This window comes from Erpetoichthys calabaricus, chromosome 4, assembly GCF_900747795.2.
Source record: "Erpetoichthys calabaricus chromosome 4, fErpCal1.3, whole genome shotgun sequence".
NCBI lineage: Eukaryota > Metazoa > Chordata > Cladistia > Polypteriformes > Polypteridae > Erpetoichthys > Erpetoichthys calabaricus.
The window spans coordinates 233139905-233163669 of record NC_041397.2 but is presented as its reverse complement, the minus strand read 5'-3'; the positions used below and the strand labels follow the sequence as shown (position 1 = coordinate 233163669).

At 37.6% G+C, this 23765-nt stretch overlaps 1 protein-coding gene across 4 annotated transcripts in view; it reads right to left on the bottom strand.

Moving 5' to 3' along the window:
- The window catches only part of fat3a (FAT atypical cadherin 3a), a 547007-nt gene that overhangs the window by 197629 nt on the left and 325613 nt on the right, over window positions 1–23765 (bottom strand). For all 4 annotated transcript variants that reach the window (XM_051927172.1, XM_028800422.2, XM_051927169.1 and 1 more), the window contains exon 4: window positions 17948–18009. In XM_051927172.1, the coding sequence (XP_051783132.1) occupies window positions 17948–18009 (62 nt within the window). The remainder of the gene's footprint in view (window positions 1–17947; window positions 18010–23765) is intronic.

The window sequence follows — 23765 nt, the reverse complement described above, 5'->3', positions numbered from 1 at the left end:
TAATGAAATAACCAGTTTTACAGACTGTACAGCTCATGAACAACACACTCGTATATGATAAATAAAACATTTGAAACAATTATTTGAAGATATTTGGCACCAATCAGCTAGACATTAATAAATGCAGTCTCAACATGAGTAATGTGCTAACCAATAGTAAAAATGCCTTACTAGCCATTTTTTAAATCATTTGTAAATGTTTAAAAGTACATTACCTAATGTATGAATTATCATTTAATGACATTTATAACTATTTGAGTGAACATGAGCTCATGATTTCTTAAACACTACATAATGTTTGTTAATGATTTATTAATGAAAGTAATTATAAAGTGTTACCATATTTTATATATATATATACATACTGTATATATCTTCTTATATAATACTAGCGCTACCATGCCTGTCCATTTGTTTGTCCAGGATTTTAAATTGCCTGTAGCTCGCAAACCGTTTCATCTATTGACCTGAAATTCGGTACACATATACTACGTGTAGTCTACTATCCGCTTTCGGGGTGATGACTGACCTCCAAGGTTATTCCTCTTTTTATTTTTATTTTTTTTATTGTAGAATCAACTCTCGAAAGTGGGCGGCCATGCGGTGCATGCTTACGGGTGCCGTTCTCATTCCCTACCACCTTCGCTGTCACTTCCCCTACCTCTTCATATCTTAAATCTTTCTTGAGGCAGATTGAAGACTTAAATGCCAGCTTAAGGGAAAAATTAAGGAAAACGTATTGCAACACAAACACTGACTTAATCAGTTTTAACGTGAAAAGATGCCGATGAAAGAAGGGAAGAAGCGGGCCGCTAGGGTAGAGAAAAGAAGAGCTGCTCAGGAAGCAGCAAGCGCATCAACCTCTGAGCAAACGAATGCTAAACATACAGAGAAAAGAGGATGAATACTATGAATGCTCAAGTCAAGTGTATTCACTGCACATTATTGTGCAGTGCGCCGTTACTGGTATACTGTATATATATATATATATATATATATATATATATATATATATATATATATATATATATATATATATATATATATAGGGGTAGGCAAAAGTAGGTTTACAGTTGTTCGCAGTTTATGCAGGTTATGATCATTACAATTGCTTTATTAAATTTAACTGAAAAGAATGTCACTTTGGTAAAATCTCGTAAGTGCCAGCCTTCATTATTTACACATTCTTGTAGTCTACTTACTAAGATATGAAATAATATCAATAATAATAATGATAAGAAGAAGACAAATAATACAAATAAATACAATAATTATTAAATAAATAATAATACAAGAAAACCTACTTTTGCTCACCCCTGTGTATATGTTACATATACATATATATATATATATACCTATACATATATATATATATATATATATATATATCTGCGGTGAGTTGGCACCCTGCCCAGGATTGTTTCCTGCCTTGTGCCCTGTGTTGGCTGGGATTGGCTCCGGCAGACCCCCGTGACCCTGTGTTCGGATTCAGCGGGTTGGAAAATGGATGGATGGATGGATATATATATATATATATATATATATATATATATATATACCTATACATATATATATATATATATATATATATACATATACATATATATACATATTCATATATATATATATATACAGTATATATACATATATATATACTGTATATATAAATATATATGAAATATATTCTATTATGCTATCATAACAGCATAATAACAGAATTAGCAGCACTGTTATACTAAATAAATCATAACAATTCTTCTCTGATGTAAAAGAAGGCTTAAAGAATAATATTATAATGGAGGAAACTCAAAGTGTTATGCACATGAAAAACAGACAGCTGAACACCTAGCGCTGTCTCTGGAGGAATCCCTTCTGTTAGATGATACAACGTAAATTGTTTAGCCCCAATGTAACCTATTCAAGTGCAGCCATGCAAGCATGATACAGTAGGAAGCACCAAAAGAGACCTGCCAATCACACAACAAACACATTGATGTCAGAAACATGCACTGCAGGAACAATGGGGCACAATGGCCTCAAAAGCAGAGCAGGCAAATATTGATTGCAAACTTTTTTGTGCGTCTAAGAGCTTATTGTGGAGTAACATGCTGCTTGTCAGAGTGTTGAGAATGTGAACCAGTACTCGAGGCAAAGTGAAAGCAATCTAGAGTGGGAAACAGCCACTAATGTCAATCTGTGTCAAGTACTCCTCTGATCTTGCCAGCTTCAGTGTTGTGGCTTTCATAGTTTAAACATTTGCAAAGTGTCTCATTCTGGCAATTCCATTGTCCAGCATTGAAAAAGAGAGAACAAGAATGTCCCCAAAGGCATGAAGAAAGATCAAGGTAAAATGTTTAGTGACAAATGGCAGAAAATTACAGAAATATGAATGGGAATACATCGAATGTGATTACATTCAATACATGAAATATGATTACATTGAAAATATTTGACTTGGCTGCAACATATCTGATATGTCCTATATAAAGCATTCTGTTGCATTCTACCATTGTTAATTTCTATCTAAAACTGACACTATAATATACTTTTTCAGACTAAAAGTAGGCAAACTTTGACCTAGCTGCATTTTTTAATTAAATTAGTTAAAACATTACCTTGTCATATGTATTTTAAACAGGAAATGCATAGTTACATTAGGGATTAAATAACAGATCCAATTTTTTGATTTGGTGATCAGTGTTGTACATAAGTTGAAATTGTTTGTTCCAATTTTACAGTATTGTTTTTATATTTAGCACTTAATCTGTAGTTTAACATAAGTTGTAATGAATTTACATAAGGCAGAGTCTAAGTACTTTAGCAAAACCAACTTTATACAGCATGAAACAGGAACAGCACTGTTATTTATTGTAGCGGGATCTACCACTCTCCTATACACAGTCACAGCAATCAGGCAGGGTCATGGCCAGGTTAATGGCCAAGTAATACTGTTCAGGGCATTTATAATATTCCTTGCATCACCCATCGACGGCAAGCGATTATACCACAACCACCATCGGCTCAGATCTGCTTCAGCTGCGAGCCGCTTCTTTGTTGGAAACCTGTGGTTGCCCAGGCAACTGATAAACTGTCTTCCATAGACGTGACGATCACGCGTCGGGACGCTTTTCGGCAGGTCGTCCCGTTGGGGGAAGTTCCAAACGAGTTTAAAATCTTACAATATACATAGTTTTTAATTGTACAAGCATATGAACATAACATAACAACATTATCTAACTCAATAAAGTCACGGGTAACCACAGCCAATCTCAACAGAATTGGGCTCAAGCCAGGAACTAGCTATCGACATGGTTCCATGTGCCATGACAGGCTCTCCATCACTCATACCCCGCCTTTTTGCACAGTGCTACTACTACTACTCTCCACTTGATCTTAGACAGTTCAAGCACACTGTGACACTTTCAACAGGGTCTATGGTGTAAAATGAAATGGCAGAGAAAACCTAGATGATTTCAGAGAGCATATGCCAACAATGATGAACCTCGGTGGAGCAGCAGTGTTAACCTCTGTATCATCATACATAACCGCACAATGTGATATCCATCCATCTTCTCAAACCACTTATCCAGGGTAGCTGAATCATATCCTAGCAAGCATTGGGTGCAAGGCAGGAATAATCCTGGACAGGGCATTATATTATATTATATTATATTATATTATATTATATTATATTATATTATATTATATTATATTATATTATATTATATTATAGTATATTATATAACCTACTCATCAAGTTCAGAGGAACCATGTGCCTATCCCGGTAGCCCTGGGCACAAAAGAGAAACTAGATCTGAATGAGGTTTAAGTCTATTACAGGGCACACTCATTCACATATAAACACACTTACTCACACCTGGCTAATTTAGAAATGCCAATATCTTTGACATATGGGAGTTTCCAGAACAAAGGCTAGCGAGATGGATATGATAACCAACACAAGCAATACTCAGATTAACAAACAGTACTGCTAACAACTGTTCCTTTATGTTGGACTTAATAGCTATATAAAACGTCAAAATGTCTGGCATAAGTCCATGTCCAAAATAATGTTACCCGGCATCCACAAGAGGAATGAAATGTCCAATGACAAAAGGCAACAAGAACCACAAAAAAGATGCATAAGCAAAGATGTAAGCAAGAATGTCCAATGAGCAAAGGCAACAAGAAAGGGGGGCATAAGGGCTAGAATATCTGATGAACAGAGGTGCTTAAATGCATGGCATGATGAAAACAAACAGACTTACCATTGTACATAATATAATAATATAATATAATAACTTTTATATTATAATCATTTTTGGTTGCATTTATTCATATTTTCATTTTAGCTACATTATGTTTTATGATTTTTACAATTCTAGAAACACCATCTCTGGCAACCATTCTACTGAGAAAAGTAAATACCTGACGAGTAACTAATATTATTTTGTGTCCAGGGGTGACTCTAAGTTGCCCCTTCGGTGTGTGCCCAAGTGTTCCCAACACCTGAAGTCTCACTAAATGGGGTTAGTTTCTGCCTCTTCCCTAACAAGCTTTTGATTTTGCATGAAACTCTGAACTAAGCTGTTCTAGTCTGATAAGAAACTGGCAAATATACTCTTATGAAATGTTATTAAAATGAATGACAAGATAAACAGACCAACTGACTGGCATGGAAAACAAGACCTGGATGAGTTCCAAGGCCATTAACAGGGCATACTCGTTCATACCTGGCCAATTGGCTTAATACAAATTGCTCTTAAAAGGTGGATTTTTGGAGAAATGCTGGTTCTCAAGATACCTTGCATGTTTAGAAGTATACACAAATTTAAATAAAATGCATGTGGTCTTATTAAAAAAAAACAAAACAATTTAAGTATGTTCCTACATAACATGACATACTAAAACCCATAGCATCTAGCAAAGGCAGGAAACTAACTAATGTAAATATTGAACGCTTTATTATAAAGCTTAGCAACCATCTAGTTGATCACCTAGTATTCAACATGTTGAACAAACCGTCTCTCATTCTTTCCCTAAAACATCCTTCAGAATCTACACCAAGGAATAAAAATGTATTATCAAAACCAGCCTTTTTAACAATACAGATTGCACATCTTAAATATTATTTTGGGCTCAGACGGAGTAAACCTTTAAATGTATGTTTTATACAGTATAGTTTGTATTCCAGCACGACTTGGTAGTTTAAATGTTCAACAAAAAAATTATCATAGCTAATGGTTGTGAGAAGAAAAGCTTTCAACAAGCCTTACAAGAAATGGATGGCCCAGTTTAGGAGTAATGAAACTGATAAAAGATAGCTACATTATATAGTGCAGTCTGTTTTCTGTCAAAAAAGGCATGGGAATAATGTTACTTCAAAAAAAAATCCAAAATAACTAGAGAAAAAACTTTCAGTACAAGATTTTGTTCGTACTGGTTAAATTAACCAGCTCTGCTTGAATGGAAATGTAAAAACATATCAGAGGTAAATATTTCTAAATTATAATATGGATATATTTAGAGTCCATGCTGAGAACAACAGGCACAGACACTCCAGTTTTCTTATTCAATCCCTAAAATTAACTTTTTATGTTTATTAGTGACTCTACATTGGCCCACTATGAATGAGTGTGGTGGTGTAAACGAGTGTATTCTGCCCATCAGCTGGTTCTTGTTATGTGTCTTACATATGCTGCTGGGATAGATCATGACAGCCTGCACCCAAAAACTGGATTAAGTGGTTTTAGCAGGCAGTTAAATGGATGGAAGAAAGTCTGCTTTAATTCTTACGAGTCAATGTTTCTGAAATACCACAAAGTGTAATAAAAGAGCATTATTTGCCTGCAGAATGGGATTTACACCATGTATTTTGAAAGCATTCCCAAACATAAAATCCTATTACTTTTAAAGAGTTGACTAACATCATATATATACTTTTCTGCTTGCAATACAAACAGAATCAAGGTTTCTAACCAAAAGCTGTAATGCTGCATGTATGTACTCACAGCTTAGTACAACTTGGCTTTTTATTGCTCCATACCTAGAGTAGATTCTCTAAAAGCAAACAAACAGATTTTCCCAGAATGAATGTTATTGTTAGCTGACCATTAAAACTGTTGCTTTTTAAACAAGTACAAATTTACAAACACACACAAACAAACTAATAAAAAACAACGGAATTAATTGGAACCAAGACAATCAAGCTCTGTTACACCCTGTGATTGGCTGGTTGACTGATAGGTAGGGAATTATGGATGACTCAGAACAAGGACAGGACTATCCATCCATCCATCCATTTTCCAACCCGCTGAATCCGAACACAGGGTCACGGGGGTCTGCTGGAGCCAATCCCAGCCAACACAGGGCACAAGGCAGGACAGGACTATGAAGGATGGAATATGGAGGGATTTGTCCCCAGGACACTCAGACCAGTGGACTAAGAACAAAAATTGCATAAGGAAAATACTTCAAAAATACTATTCAGTTGCCAGTTTTAAATCCCAGCTAAACAGAGTGCAAGCTCTGGGTTCAGTTAAAAACCTTCAATGAACAACATGCTGAATCCCTCAAAAGCTGATTCACTTGAACACTTTTTGAATGACTTATTACAAAAGTAGGTTAAATTAAAGCAAAAAATATGTCAAACTCCATTACATCAGTAGTGAAAAACATCAATAATTTTGTTGAAAGTGGCAGGAAATTTATCATTATTGAGCATTTTTTATTAATGAAATCTATATCTCGGCAAGCGTTGAGTGACAGCAAATTTCCAAAAAGCAAAGTGAAAAAAAATCTTAAAAACAAACAACTGGCAGCAAAGATTTTAAAGACATTTATGGACTGAGATGTTGTATCTAAAAACATGGCCTTCAGGATAAGGGATGCAAGTGAATATAAAATTCATGCATTGATTTTCCGTGAGAAAGAAGTAAGCCTCATGGAGTTCAAATACTTTCTTTAACACATACAAGTTCAAACAATGTATTTAAGAGAATTAAGAAAGCAGAATAAATCACAAAATATATAAAATCCATAAACACATGGAACAAGAAAGGACTGTAATATGTTGTATTTTCTATCTCAATGCATAGCAAAATTGAAATGGCTCTATATTTTAATGTAGTAATTCAAACTTTTTTCTTGTGATACAATTTTGACTATTGTGTGTCTTTGCGACCAGTAATTGTCGTGGAACAGCAGACAATCATCATCCTGTTCCCCTTTGGAGAATCACTGCAGGTCATCATCCTTTGCACTCCTTTGGAGAATCACCATTGTTATCTACGTTGGAAAATCCTGGGGGAAGGACAGGTGTCCCCTTGGAGAATCACCACCAAACATCTTCCAGTAGTTTTTTTTTTCCAATTTGAAGAATAGCCATCAATTGTCATCTGGGGTGTTTAATTCAGCTATGCAAGTGTCAACCCATAGCAAGGCTGTCCACAAACCATCCGTGACCCTTTCTGATTTACTTCAATTGTTATTCGTGAGTCATCGAAACCTGATTATAGACGTCTCTCAATCCAAAATGGTTCATAACCCATACAAGTAATGTATTCTTCCAACTGAACTTTAATTACTCCAGTTGTGCAATTAGAGTTATTATCTTGCTGGGTTACAGCATGGTGGATTGAAGTTAGGTTGTACTGTGCTGCCATCACCTCTCCCGTCATTTTTTATTAATTTTTTACCAGCAAATGAGAATTTAAATTGCCAAACAAAATTATTTGTTTCAAGCAAAGCTCTTTGCATTTCATTTGTTTTTCATCTATGATCTTTCATTAAATGTATCTGCAATTCTAATTTATCTGTCCAATGTCTCAGCTGTGTAAAAACAGCACTTCTAGATCTACAGGCATAAGTGTCTGACTTCCTCCTGTATGTGTCCTGTCTGTTACTGGGAGTCATAGCCATTCTGGGAAGTATCAGCTCTGAACTGGGACACTAGATTTTCAATGAACAAACTTTCAAACTCAGGGCCATTTTAAAGTCTCCAATTAATCTAACGTACACATGCTTATGATGATGGAAGACTCACTGGAAGATTGTGCAAACTGCACAGAGTCAGGACTCAGCAAGTGGCAAGAACACTAAACACTGCACAGTCATGCTAACATATCCAAAACCTGTTCACCAAAAAAATGTCCTGAAGAAGAAGCAATCAGAAAAACTGATTATTATTATCCCGTTTGCTACAATGTATTGCATCAATGTGCCTATTTGTTTGAATGGACATGTTGGTCAGGCAGCAAAAAGTTTGACGCCATGCAGGGGAAATAAAACACCACAAATGACAGAAATCTAATAAAGTTGGCTTATTTGGTCAACCAGCGATTATTAGACACACAAAGCCAAAGCCAAATTAGTAACCATGTTTATTAGTGTGTGGATTCCACCCACACTAATAAAACACTTTTAAACACAACATTGTGAGTGAGATTTACTATGTAAAAGATGGAATAAGATTGGTAAATATGATTGGAGCATTTTTTATAAGAAATTTTAATGTCTAGTCTAAAATATACCTTTTCACAGGTTGTCCTCTCAAATGTAGAACATGCCCTTTCTCACTTAAAACAAACTTCCAGAAAATTTTAAACTTTAAAAAATTCAGTAATGTAAAGATAAACAAAACACTATCAGCATAAAATGATCTAATGGTCCCAGTTGAGGGAACATTGTGCAGAAAGCACATAAATTACCTGAAAAGCTGAATAAGACACATTGATATACAATGCATTAAAAAATAATTAACAATAAACAAAGGAGGTCAAAAATTATCCAAAAATATAAACTGAAATGTTAATATTTGTGGCTGGGGTATGATTTTAGTTTTGAACCCCCCAGCCCCTAAATAATTGATAACAAAATTATCATTCACGCATGCTCTCATCCCTGCCAAAAATTAATTCCTGCATCCTCGTCCAATCAACACTGGGAACAAATCAATGAATCCAAAAACTTAATTATATGTCCAGTACCTTGTTAAAAATACTTCCTTCTCAACAGATTTCAACAAATTCACATTTTTAATTTATAATTTTTCTCAAACACTTCCATTATCAAGTAGTCAAGGCCTATCTAGTGGAAACATATATAGTCATGTAAATACAGTATGCAGTACAAAGTAGTCAATAATATTATAGGCAGGGATTAATTAATATACTGTATACTGCATGGAATATTAAGTCATACAAACCAATCAGATAATGAGACAAACAATATAATTGATGTATTGGCTAATTTTTTACAGCAAATGCACTGGAACATCACAAGTGTAAAAGTAAAGAAAACTAATATGCTGTAGAGAACTGCTGAATATTTTGAAGATATCGAAAAAATAGAAACACTGTGGATGTAAATTGGCAAGAAATTTTGTATTCATAGCTATGATGTATTATTTTTACCACTACGAGGCATCTCGGGACTGCCAAATTCTAAACACAACTGCTCAAACACTAGTTACAGGTTAAAATAACCTTTAATCTATAACAGTACCTTTACCGTCTTTCAGCAAAACACAGTTCTCTTTCCTTTTATCATTCCTTCCTTCTGCTCTCTCCATGGAAGTGTTGTCCTCCACTTCCTAATTCTAACTCCCACTCTGAGTAAGGTAAGGAGGCCACTTTTATCCAGGACCTTCAAAGCAGGGACTACAATTCCCAACATACCCTACTGGTGAATGTATGGTATACTCGTCCAAGAGCGCTGTCACCTAATATATCAGGAGAGTATACAGATTTGGATGGCTGTCCTCACCAATACACTTATTTTATAGTCCTATCTAAGAACAGGAACACCATCCATCCTGGCCAAGACGAGAGTTCAATGCCACCTCCCATTACATATTGTTGAAATAAGTTTATATCCAATCTCCCTCTAGGAGACTGAAGTAAAATTTCACATAAAGAAGAATTAAATGCCACAACCCTTTATTCCATTTTAAAAGGAACAGTGTGTTCTTGTGCAGTAATAATCCCACAAAAACTAGACAAGATTAGATCTAATGAAATGAAAGGCGTTAAAAAGAATGAGTTAAAACCAAAAATCTCAGTTATTAATTTATTTCCCTTACCTGGTTATACAATTACAAATGGTCAAAGTGTATCTGACTTCATCGAGTGTAAAGCTAATCAACTGCGAATGACACATTAGTTCACCGCAGGTCACGCTCACAGAATGCATACACTTTTAAACACTAATTAAACTACCATAAACAAGTTAAGTATGTGGGAGGAAGACTAGGGTACCCAGAGAAGAAAACAGAAACACAGAAATGAGAAGACTGTGCTAACTCCATACAGACAGGGAACAGGCTTAACTGAAACTTATTTAATATTAACAAGTTATCCTAGCTGGCATTGATGTCATTAGAATATCATTGTTTTCCTACTTCTTTAGAATGAATTGCTATAGCTATGGCAAAATACTGTAATTTAGCTTTTGCAATAGAAAGAAACAACACAAGTGTGGGCGGTTTGTCTTTAATTACAATAGTTAAACAAAGTAAAGAACTGAAAACACATTAAATAAAAAAAGATGCAGCAAATAAAAATAGAGTGAAAAATGTAGGAGTTACAAAAGGTTTTCCAAGTTTCCTTATATAGTTCTCATCATTTCAATTAACTTGCAAGGTTCTGAATTCATAAAATAACACACACAAGGCAGGGCAGTTCTGTCACGGTGTTCTAACCTTTCGTGTAAGGGTTACAAATGAAATTTTGTGAGATGAAATTGGATAAGCTATCTGGAGCAGGGAACTACCACTAACTAATTTGCCAAAACCATGCGACACATTGTGGTTGTGCGTCGCACATTCAAACACTTTGTTGAATGCACAAGCTGAAAGCAGCTGGGAAATAAGAGTAACTAAAATTCCCCGTGTTTGTTTAGCAAGCCACTTAATGAATAAGAAGAGTGGTGCTTTTGCAGGATGGATTTTAAGTGGACCTTTGCAGGTTTAAAGTACAAAAACATTACCTGACTCTCCATCACATATTTGTTTCTTGGGCTACAAAAGAATTTTAAATGTAGCTACACAAGAAAACTAAAGACGTAGACAAATTTGTTGGTACCCTTCCACGAAAAAAGAAGAAACCACAATTGTCTCTGAAATAACTTGAAACTGACAAAAGTAATTGGCAACCATTATTGTTTACTCTGTATTTAATGGAAAACCAGACTGTGCTTTAGTGTTTGATTCAACTAAACACGAATGAAAATGACATGGACAAAAATGATGGGATCCTTAACCTTTAGAGGTAATCACTGCACACAAGCTACTCCTTTAGTGCTCAATAACACTTTTGCACCTGTCAACAGGTAGCCTGGCCCACTCTTCCAGAGCAAACTCCAGCTGTGTCAGGTTTGAAGGGGAACTTCTCCAGATTGCATGTTTCAACTCTTTTCATAGATGTTTGACAGGATTCAAATCAGGGATCGTAGAAGGCCACTTCAGTACAGTCCAGTGTTTTGTTCTTAGTAATTCTTAGGTACTTTTAGCTCTGTGTTTTGGGTCATTATACTGATGGAGGAGCTATGACCTGCAACTGAGACAGAGCTTTCTGACACTGGGCAGTATATTTCACTCCAGAATCTCTTGATAAGCCTTGAGATTTCATTGTTCTCAGTATGGACTCAGGGCGCCCTATGCCAGACACAGCAAAGCAGCCCCAAAATACAACCGAGCCTCCTCCATGTTTCACAATAGGCATGGTGTTCTTTTCTTTGAAAGCTTCATTTTTTCATCGGTTGAAACAGAACTGATACGACTTGCCATAAATCTTCAGTTTTGTCTAATCTGTCCAAAGGACATTCTCTCTGAAGCATTGTGGCTTGTCAATATGCATTTGAGCAAATTACAGTCTTGCTTTTTTAAGTTTTTCTTTCAGCAGTGGAGTCCTCCCGGGTCTTCTTCCATTGAGCCTGCTGTCACTGAAAAGGTGACAGTGCAATCAGACACTGATGTACTTTGACTGTGTAGTTAAGACTGCATCTCTTTGGTAGACAATAAGCCAAGAACAGCTTCCAATCTCTCTATCCTTCTGCCCATTCTGGGGTCCATATTCCGCTTGCGGCCATGTCCAGGGAGACTGGCTATAGTCCCATTGACCTTAAACTTACAGTAATAATATTTGCAACTGCTGTCACAATAACATCAAGGTGCTTGCAGATGGTCTTATCACACAATGATACCAAACAGTAGAGTGACTATTTTACTCCACTTAAACAGGCTGAATGATTGAAGGCATGACTGGAGACATATGCAATACTAATTAAAGAAATTGGCTAGTTTGAAAAATCCTTATAATCCAATTATTTATGATCTTTCTTAGTGGTACCAATAAATGTGCTCAGGCAATTTTAGAATATCTTGGTAGAATAAGTAATACTCTTTCTCTTTTCATTCTTGCTTTGCTTTACTCAATGACATATCAAGGGCATGCAGGTATACAGTGCATCCGGAAAGTATTCACAGCGCATCACTTTTTCCACATTTTGTTATGTTACAGCCTTATTCCAAAATGGATTAAATTCATTTTTTTCCTCAGAATTCTACACACAACACTCCATAAAGACAACGTGAAAAAGTTTACTTGAGGTTTTTGCAAATTTATTAAAAATAAAAAAAAACTGAGAAAGCACATGTACATAAGTATTCACAGCCTTTGCCATGAAGCTCAAAATTGAGCTCAGGTGCATCCTGTTTCCCCGATCATCCTTGAGATGTTTCTGCAGCTTATTTGGAGTCCACCTATGGTAAATTCAGTTGATTGGACATGATTTGGAAAGGCACACACCTGTCTATATAAGGTCCCACAGTTGACAGTTCATGTCAGAGCACAAACCAAGCATGAAGTCAAAGGAATTGTCAGTAGACCTCCGAGACAGGATTGTCTCGAGGCACAAATCTGGGGAAGGTTACAGAAAAATTTGTGCTGCTTTGAAGGTCCCAATGAGCACAGTGGCCTCCATCATCCGTAAGTGGAAGAAGTTCAAAACCACCAGGACTCTTTCTAGAGCTGGCCAGCCATCTAAACTGAGCGATCAGGGGAGAAGGGCCTTAGTCAGGGAGGTGACCAAGAACCCGATGGTCACTCTGTCAGAGCTCCAGAGGTCCTCTGTGGAGAGAGGAGAACCTTCCAGAAGGACAACCATCTCTGCAGCAATCCACCAATCAGGCCTGTATGGTAGAGTGGTCAGACGGAAGCCACTCCTTAGTAAAAGGCACATGGCAGCCCGCCTGGAGTTTGCCAAAAGGCACCTGAAGGACTCAGACCATGAGAAAGAAAATTCTCTGGTCTGATGAGACAAAGATTGAACTCTTTGGTGTGAATGCCAGGCGTCACGTTTAGAGGAAACCAGGCACCGCTCATCACCAGGCCAATACCATCCCTACAGTGAAGCATGGTGGTGGCAGCATCATGCTGTGGGGATGTTTTTCAGCGGCAGGAACTGGGAGACTAGTCAGGATAAAGGGAAAGATGACTGCAGCAATGTACAGAGACATCCTGGATGAAAACCTGCTCCAGAGTGCTCTTGACCTCAGACTGGGGCGACCGTTCATCTTTCAGCAGGACAACGACCCTAAGCACACAGCCAAGATATCAAAGGAGTGGCTTCAGGACAACTCTGTGAATGTCCTTGAGTGGCCCAGCCAGAGCCCAGACTTGAATCCGATTGAACATCTCTGGAGAGATCTTAAAATGGCTGTGCACCGACGCTTTCCCATCCAACCTGATGGAGCTTGAGAGGTGCTACAAAGAGGAATGGGCAAAACTGGCCAAGGATAGGTGTGCCAAGCTTGTGGCATCATATTCAAAAAGACTTGAGGCTGTAATTGCTGCCAAAGGTGCATCGACAAAGTATTGAGCAAAGGCTGTGAATACTTATGTACATGTGATTTTTCAATTTTTTTATTTTTAATAAATTTGCAAAAACCTCAAGTAAACTTTTTTCACGTTGTCATTATGGGGTGTTGTGTGTAGAATTCTGAGGAAAAAAATGAATTTAATCCATTTTGGAATAAGGCTGTAACATAACAAAATGTGGAAAAAGTGATGCGCTGTGAATACTTTCCGGATGCACTGTACGTGGGACAATTGCCCATATAGCACTTTTTCAATGATCTGTAAGGGTACCAACAAATTTGTCCAGATATGTAAACACCACCCTGACCAGGAATAAACAAATAAATATAAATATTAATAAATGTATAATACAAGTGTATATATATATATATATATATATATATATATATATATATATATATATATATATATATATATATATAAATAAATATTTTATAGTGATGGACGATTGTGGGCTTTGCCCGGCCGGGAGGCCGATATACCAGAAGGACTGGGGAAGCAGATGTGCACAGGACACTGCCTTCCCCAGATTGCTAAAGGGCAGCCACCTTGGATTGCTGTGGACCCACGGATTCCCACAGGGCTTCATGTGAGTTGGAGTTTGGGACAGCCCTATTAGGTTCCATGGGCCCGCCAGGAGGAGCTGCAGAGCCCTACTTTGGACTCTCACCACACCTGGGAGTGATTCCTGACCTCACTAACGAGCCACCTGGAGTACTCCACTTCAGCTTGCTGGAAGAGAAGCGGAGGTGGAAGGACTGGGAGAAGGAAGAAAGCAAAAAAGTGTTGTGCTTATTTGACTTATTTGGGCTTTGTACTGCTGTTGTACTGTGCTGCTGTGGGGAGTGAGGGAAAAGTGCACTTGTGCCTAGCATCTGTCTGTGTCAGGGCTGGGGAAATAGTACACCCCTGGTTGCCACAAATATATATATATATGTATATATATATATATATATATATATATATATATATATATATATATATATATATATATATATATATATATACACATATATATATATATATATATTAGGGGGTCCCCCCTGCTCGTTTCTCTCGCCAACCCCACCGGCCTGCACAATGCACCAGCCACTTCGCGTCTCTGCTGCTCACGTTACAAAGAGGGGGGCTGAACACACTCCAAGGAGATGTGGTCACTCCTCCGAAACACTCTCTTAAACGGTGATACAATGGGAATCAAATAGTTTTTTTTTTACCTCCTCTTTGTTCGATCAGCTGCTAGCTTGCTGCTGCTGTTGTGCCGCGTGATCTGCATCTTTCACAGTGCTTCAAACATTTAAAAGCCTGTACAGCAGCTGTCTTACTCTTTGTCTTTTATTTCCGGCCCTGGGTGTGGTTAAATCTTCTGGCACAAAGTCTCGTCTCGCGGTTGTGAGTTCTTGAATAATTTAAAAATGGAATAAGAATCTGAAAATCTAACAACATCACATTAAAGTTTGATAAATTCTGAAAAGAATGATACCAAACATATATGTGTATGTTTTAAAATAAGCCTGATTTAAAGCATGACAAAAAACATGACATAAAAAGTCACATAAAATCATTGTACTTTTAGGCTTAGGATTTTATATATATATAGAGAGAGTAGATATATATCTATACTGCCGAAAAAAATTGAAGGAACACTTTTTAATCAGAGTATAGCATCAAGTCAATGAAACTTCTGGGCTATTGATCTGGTCAGTTAAGTAGCAGAGGGGGTTGTTAATCAGTTTCAGCTGCTTTGGTGTTAATGAAATTAACAACGGGTGCACTAGAGGGGCAACAATGAGACGACCACAAAACAGGAATGGTTTAACAGGTGTAGGCCACTGACTCTTTTCCTTCCTCATCTTTTCTGATGGTTTTTTCACTAGTTTTGCATTTGGCTATGGTCAGTGTCACTACTGGTAACATGAGGCGATACCTGGACCCTACAGAGGTGGCACAGGTAGTCCAACTTATCCGGGATGGCACATCAATACATGCCATTGCCAGAAGGTTGGCTGTGTCTCCCAGCACAGTCTCAAGGACATGGATGAGATTCCAGGAGACAGGCAGTTACTCTAGAAGAGCTGGACAGGACTCCTCATAGAAGGTCCTTAACCCATCAGCAGGACCGGTATCTGCTCCTTTGGGCAAGGAGGAACAGGATGAGCACTGACAGAGCCCTACAGAATGACCCCCCGCAGGCAACTGGTGTGAATGTATCTGACCAAACAATCAGAAATAGACTTCATGAGGGTGGCCTGAGGGCCCGACGTCCTCTAGTGGGCCCTGTGCTCACTGCTTGGCACTGTGGAGCTTGATTGGCATTTGCCATAGAATACCAGAATTGGCAGGTCCACCAATGGCACCCTGTGCTTTTCACAGATGAGAGCAGCTTCACCCTGAGCACATGTGACAGACGTGAAAGGGTCTGGAGAAGCCTGTAACAACGTTCAGCATGAACGGTTTGGTGGTGGGTCAGTGATGGTATGGGGAGGCATATCCATGGAGGGACGCACAGACCTCTACGGGCTAAATAATGGCACCTTGACTGCCATTACGTATTGGAATGAAATCCTTCGACCCATTGTCAGACCCTATGCTAATGCAGTGGGTCCTGGGTTCCTCCTGGTGCACGACAACATCCGGCCTCATGTGGCAAGAGTATGCAGGCAGTTCTTGGAGGATGAAGGAATTGATACCACTGAACTGCCCCCATGCTCGCCTGACCTAAATCCAATAGAACACCTCTAGGACATTATGTTTCGGTCCATCCAATGCCACTAGGTTGTACCTCAGACTGTCTAGGAGCTCAGTGATTCCCTGGTCCAGATCTGGGAAGAGATCCCCCAGGACACAATCCATCACCTCATTAGGAGCATTTCCTGACATTATAAGGCATGTATACAAGCATGTGGGGGCCAAACAAACTACTGAGTACGATTTGGAGTTGCTGCAATGAAATTTTGGCAAAATGGACTAGCCTGCTGCATCATTTTTTCATTTTGATTTTCAGGGTGTCTTTGAATTCAGCCTTCTGTACATTAATAATTTTCATTTCCATCAAACGATGTGGCATCCTTTCTTCCTAACACATTACCCAGTCCATATCAGTATAGATATCCAGCATGATTTTTTTTCCCATTGAGATGTGATGTGTTTTCAAAGTGTTCCTTTAATTTTTTTGAGAAGTTTATATACATATAGTCACACATGAGTGCATGGGGAGCAGCTTAAGGACCTGACGTGCATCGCAACAAGTCGTGCCAAGGGACAACAACGGGGTACTAACCTCTCTTTCTATATTCCGCAGAAAGAACGAAGAACCCTTCCGGTCCCCCCCTTATAAATTGTCCGTCCAGCCATCTTTTTTTTTTTTTGTCTGTTGTACTTGTTTGAAAACACTGATGCAAAATCCTCTACTTTACAGTATACAGGGCCTAAAAAACCCCAGACCTTTATGCTTGTGGTCTGCTTTTATTACAATATATATATAAGCTCAAAATAAATATTTCCTGGATCTCATAAATACCCAGGATAACAATTATCCTAATACAGTACAGATCACAGCTAGGCTTCAGGGGTTGTATTACATTCTTCACATCCATTTCACCTGGACACCAAGAAAGCACCATTGCTTTAGTAAATGAGTATACTGGAGAGCCTGAATGTATATTTCTCCTTTTTGAGCTAGCACACTTCAAATGTCAGTGAACCACGCTGAAACTATTTCCACCCTTTTTATCTTCATTATGTAATCTAACAATGCTGCTGACAACCTTCTCAGCGATGGAACGCAAACACTTCAGGTAAAGTGCTAACAAAATTGATGAGGCTGACATTTTCAAGTCCCACCGCAGACAGGCTTGCTGTGAAAGCTTCCAGTTTAATTTTATAATAGGTCATTAAAAACAAAACAAGCTGAATATTTGGGAGTTCTACTTCCCAGAAATCTGGATAAGGCAAATATTGTGAGTTGGAAATGTGAAATTCCACAGCAGTCCATATCCGTAGTTTCTGAAATATGCTGGTAGAAATGTAAAACAAACATAAAATAAAGGAATCTGCAAATGAACTCTTACCTCTAAAACATGTTCTGCCTGCTGTTCACGGTCTAGTTTTCGGGATGTTGTGGTAATTAGACCTTTGAAATGGAAAAAAAAGTTAAATGGTTAGAAAGTATGCCACAGTGCAAGTGAACCTCAAAGAGCAAATGGCAAATTATTAGTGCAGCCGCATACACTTATGTGTTTTCTTCAATATAATGTTATGAAGCAACACAAAATTAATTTTTACCTTTGTGGAGGAGATAAAATAATAACCTAAACCTTAATCAGCATATTTTAATAACAACAAGAAGGAAAATATTCACCCAATTAACATTTTTAGCACCTAGTCAATGAAGTAAATCTCAGCAGCCAAATACAGAAATTGTGCTGAAGCAGACACCAACCCAACACGCACAATGCTAAATTTCTGCCAAGGCACTTTTGAGGCACTGGCATCAATTAGCAGCACATAAATATTAAATTGCACAATGCACCTGCATTGATACTCAGAAAGAAATCTCACAACTATCGTGACTTTTGTTTTCTGAGGATTGATACTCACTGCAGGCATCAGCATTTTCTCTCCAAGTTTTCAAGCAGCAAATATTAAAAATTGCTTGCCAATTGTTGGTATTTCTGAGCATATGCACCTACAAGATGATTTACAAAAGTTTTGATTTTTGGACTTTGATAATAACACGAGTTAAAAAATGTAGTACATATAATGAAACGAGTGTTACAAATTCCTGGGGATGGACAAATATTATCCTTAATTGCCACAAAGCCACAATGGATAATTCTGAAGAAGTATGCAGAACTTGATTAACAGAAATTAAATTTGTGTCAAAATGAACCAGTCAATATATCTGTGATAATGACTGTTCAAGATCCCTTTACTCACCAAATGCAACCTCTAAACAAAGTGTTTCCAAGTTTTGAAAAAAAATAATCCAAATTGCCAAGAAACCAATCATCATATTATTCTCTGCACAGTCTGGGAAATGGGGCAGAGCTGCATATTAGGAGTGGGGCTGGATGTTGGTGACAAAACATTCACAAATCATTTTCATTGAGCATTTAATTATTTGTGCCTGCATTTAGACAGTAAGACTGTTATATGCCTCTTTAAAGAAAACATACTGTATACTATGCAGACACACTTTATGTAGACAGTTTGCACAATTAGATTTGTCATGTTTAGTAGCCGTGAATTGGCAATGCTAAATTGGACCGAGTGTGTTTGTGTGTGTTCACCCTGTGATGTAATGCCACCTATGCTATCTGGGATAGGCTCCAACACCATCCGTGATCCTGATCTGGATTAAGCGGGTTAGACAATGTTTAGTAGCCCAAATTTTTGGCAGTGAAATTAGAGTAGTATTTTAATGTGACATACAGAAGTGGTCTAATAATACCCTGATAACGTCAAGAATATCTGTCTATATACTACAGCTTTTTGTTTGCTATATTCACCACAGTATACTCTTTGGCTAGACATGTTTTTGATAGCTTTGTAGGTTAGATAGAACATAGAAAAACATAAAAATGAATTGTGCAAACATTACATATAATATAGCAAACAAACATCCAATTCTAACTTCCAGCATCACCCAGTTTTGTAGGCAGGAGTGAGGACAGTGTCTCATTCTTTCCCCTTTTCAATTACAAGGATTTATTCTTTTCTACAGTATGAGTAGGCTTTCGATAAGCTTTTAAAAGATTGTACCCAATGATAAAACATACAGAAAACATAATGCTAGTTAGAAAAATGTGTTTGTGGAATATGAATGCTGCGGTGGGTTGGCACCCTGCCCAGGATTGGTTCCTGCCTTGTGCCCTGTGTTGGCTGGGATTGGCTCCAGCAGACCCCCGTGACCCTGTGTGCGGATTCAGCGGGTTGGAAAATGGATGGATGGATGGATGGAATATGAATGTGAGTAAAGAGCGAAGAGCAACAGACAAGGTGCAAGGCAGAGCAAGTGACAATAATGCAGCACTGGGACATTTCTGAAGTCATAAGGTAGCATATAACAGCGGACTGTCACATGTAAAGCTACCACCTGCTAACAAAGCATTAAAAGTAGCACACTGGGGGTAATATTGCTTTATTATTAGAAGAAGACTGCAGAAATTGAAGCATTTCTCATTGATAAATCAAGAAATAATAACAGAGTCAGTTTGCACACAACACAAAACAGTTTTCATGATTTCTGGGTTAAGTGATAAATGTAGCTTTTTGGTCTCAAAGAGCAGAATCTCTTCTTCAGTGTAGCATTTTAAAGAATTGACATTTCTGAGAGAAAGCATGTGAGATAAAACACTTGTAAAAACTATCTGCAGAGATTGTAGACAAGACAAGATGACTTCCTCTTCTTTCGGTGACAGTCACATAATTTGCAGTGAGCTATGTTGTGATATCATACAAGTACTTTATTTAGTGAAATGAACCCGTTAATGAGTGACTATGTGAACAACAGGATACAAGTGTGCCTCCTGGAAGAGGAGTAAATCAAACCCAGGGCTGTAGATAAACAAAACAAACTGTTACAATGGTGCCATGGCTTAGATTATTTAGATTGGTGGAACAAGGAAAATCTCCATCAAAGAATACATAATTCAGGTTGGGCTCAAGTAAAGTGAACGTGCTGAAAGACAAACACACCAGATCAAAAACCCAGACAGTTCCTTCAGTGAAGAGTGGTATGAACTGGCTAACAAGGTTATCTGCCCCTTCAACCTGAGTTTGTGTTCTGAGTGACTGACTGCAATGTCTTCAGTTATGCAAAATTAACCCTAACAGAAAAACAGACTCTTTCAATGCACATTTATTTTCCTTACAATGATAAATTGGATAATAATGTATAAACAGCCAGTCTATATTTTATGTGTTCAATCATCACAAGGGGTTTCATACATTCAGAATTATAGCCCACTTCTGGTTTACTGGCAAGTGCCTTTACCACTAGTCTGCGCTGTCTGCCTAATAATTCATACAGTAATTTAGAGATTGCAGTATAAGCGTGTGCAGCTAATTTAAACTGTACCATGTAGATATTTTTTTAGATAATTCATAATAACTAAGATGACAATACTAAGCCAGAAGATATAGATTAAAATGAAGATCAATTCCTTTTTTTCCCTGATTAAATTAACAGAATAAAATAGCAACTTGCAAATTATGTATTAGAGACAAAACCAAAACAAGGAGAGGAAACCTGTTTACAAAAAAAAATCTGAGTAATTAGTATTTTAATAATGAGAAATACTTTGAAAAATGACACCAAAGGCTCTGCGGTGGGCTAGCGCCCTGCCCGGGGTTTGTTTCCTGCCTTGTGCCCTGTGTTGGCTGGGATTGACTCCAGCAGACCCCCGTGATCCTGTAGTTAGGATAAAGTGGGTTGGATAATGGATAGATGGACACCAAAGGCTGCATAAAGAGTAGTGTGTTCTTAATTATGTAAATTACAAGTGAAAACTAAAATTATTGGTCAATGGGAAATTAATATGTGAATAAGAAAATGATACTTGGGAAATTTGTTTTCAGGTATCAGGCAGGGTATTAACCATGATATTAAACTGACACCAGTACAAGGTTATTATAGGGCAGTACAAATCACAGTATTACAAAGATTAGGGACAGGGAGTACCGTCCTTCTAAACCATCGAGACTTGCCACTGCAAGATGTTCTACAATTTAAAGCAAATTGAGTACATTGAATTTTCAAAGGAGACACACTCTAACCAAGTCATCTAAGGTATTTGTTTTCTTTCTAGCAGTGTTCCTGTTCTGATTCCAGCATTCTTTATGCCAACAGGCTGCTAAAATGACCCTGACGTTTCTCTACGCATGTAATGCAATACAGTTATTCAACTGTGATTTGCCTTTTTGGCAAAATGACCATCCATACTCAGCACCTTAAGCTATTATTTTATCATACCAAGACATTTTCTTAATATTACACTGGAACAGTGAAAAACATTTAATTTGCTGAAAAAGCCATAATGGTTTCCTCCCAAAATGATCATACCTTTAGGGAATATCCAATCCTTTGAAAGTTGTACATCACTATGATTAATACATTTAATTGTTTATGCAAACATATATATGGCTATTTAATATACTTCAGTATACAATGTAGTAGCTACAGGCGTTCTCAAGTTTTGGAGCAGAAGTACGAGAATACGCATGCAACAATGAAAACAACTGAAGAGCGACACAAGATTGGAGGCATCCCATTAGTGCCAGTTTTAGTTACCATTCCTAGGGCATCCCCAGAGACAATGACAGAGGGAGCAGAACATACTCCTAATTTAGGCAGATGTTTTGAAACACTGGGTTGCTAATTTGTAATTTGACTTTCAGATCTTCCTCACTGAAGCAATTGTCATTACAGTATTTTCACATTAGCACATATATTGTAATGTGACATTTAAACTAGTAAGAGGAGGTTTGCCATAGGTGTCCTGACAAAGTGGTCCACAGTCTAAATCATTTTAAGAACCACTGCAATGACAAAGAACTTTACAAAGCTCTCTGTACAAGATCTGAAGTACAAAGTAGCTGCAAAAATGCAAGTACAGCTACTCTCCTAAACAGAAGCTGTTTGGTGGCATTTCTTGAATGTCAAGTTTAGTTAACCTTGCATTAAATAGCCACATTCTGAGGCACACTTTATTAAAATGAGGCATATGTTATCCATGATTGTCACAGAAGTATATACTTACACTCATGTACAAATTGTATGCATAACATTTTTAAAATGTGGAAGGATGATTCAGATATTCCTTCTTCAGTGGCATGGCAAATCTTATTAACTATTTATCAACAGCATGTTAGTCCTCTGTTCATATTCTCCAGGTTATAAAGGATTTATAATGGTAATGTAAAAATGGTAATGTGGGGGAACTACTGTTTGCACAAAAGCCTTTTCATGCATAATTTCTATTCTTACTGTGCTGTGTTTTGATTGAGTGAGACTTGCTAATTGTAAGACTCTCAGCAAGATGCTGTATTGCTGCAACTTAAATAACCAAAAAATCTGAACGATTAAACAATTATGCCATTCCTTCACAACATGGAAATGTGAAAATTCTGACAGCCTCTTCAAGAGGCACATGCTAACCACAAATAAAAAGTGCAGCCAGGGTGGGTGGGACTGTGTCTAGGAATAAGTAATGGGAGTCACATTGCTTGCGGTTCAGTAAAGTGATGCATAGATGGAAGCTCGGGGCACAACGACATAAGTGGCATAGAAATCACTCAGGCTGGGCTCCCACAGGCCCTGAGCGTCTAACACATGCACCAAACTGCCAGAGGCCTCATCTTCTTCCCCTTAAAATAAAGGGAGCAGTAGCATAGACACATGCACATACTGCCAAAAAGAAGAACAATGTGGCTCATAATAACACAGCATTGTTACACTGTACACTGTCGGCGAGAGGCTTTGCATATATTACAAAGCACAGTGACCTACATTCTGAGAGCACCACTATAGCGACAGCCCGTTGTGAACTCATTCACTGAGAAGTATTAAAAGGCTTTAAGGAATGTGTCTCTCAGCTCCGTCTTCCTTCTAGTCAGCAAAGCTTTTCTTTTCAAAGGAAGTTACTGAAACATTTTCATATTACTTAATTGCCTGCAAGTCTTGATTTCTACTGACTTCCAATAAATGAGAAAGCCTAGTGCCATTAAACATTTTTTCAATAGTACTGTGTTGAAACAAGGCTATTAAAAGGTTGAGTATTAATAATAAAACAAGCATCACAAAGTGTCACAGGATTACATACACAATACAAAATATAAAGAGAGCTTCAATGAGCCATAGCTGGCATTTTTGGGTTAAAAGTGCGA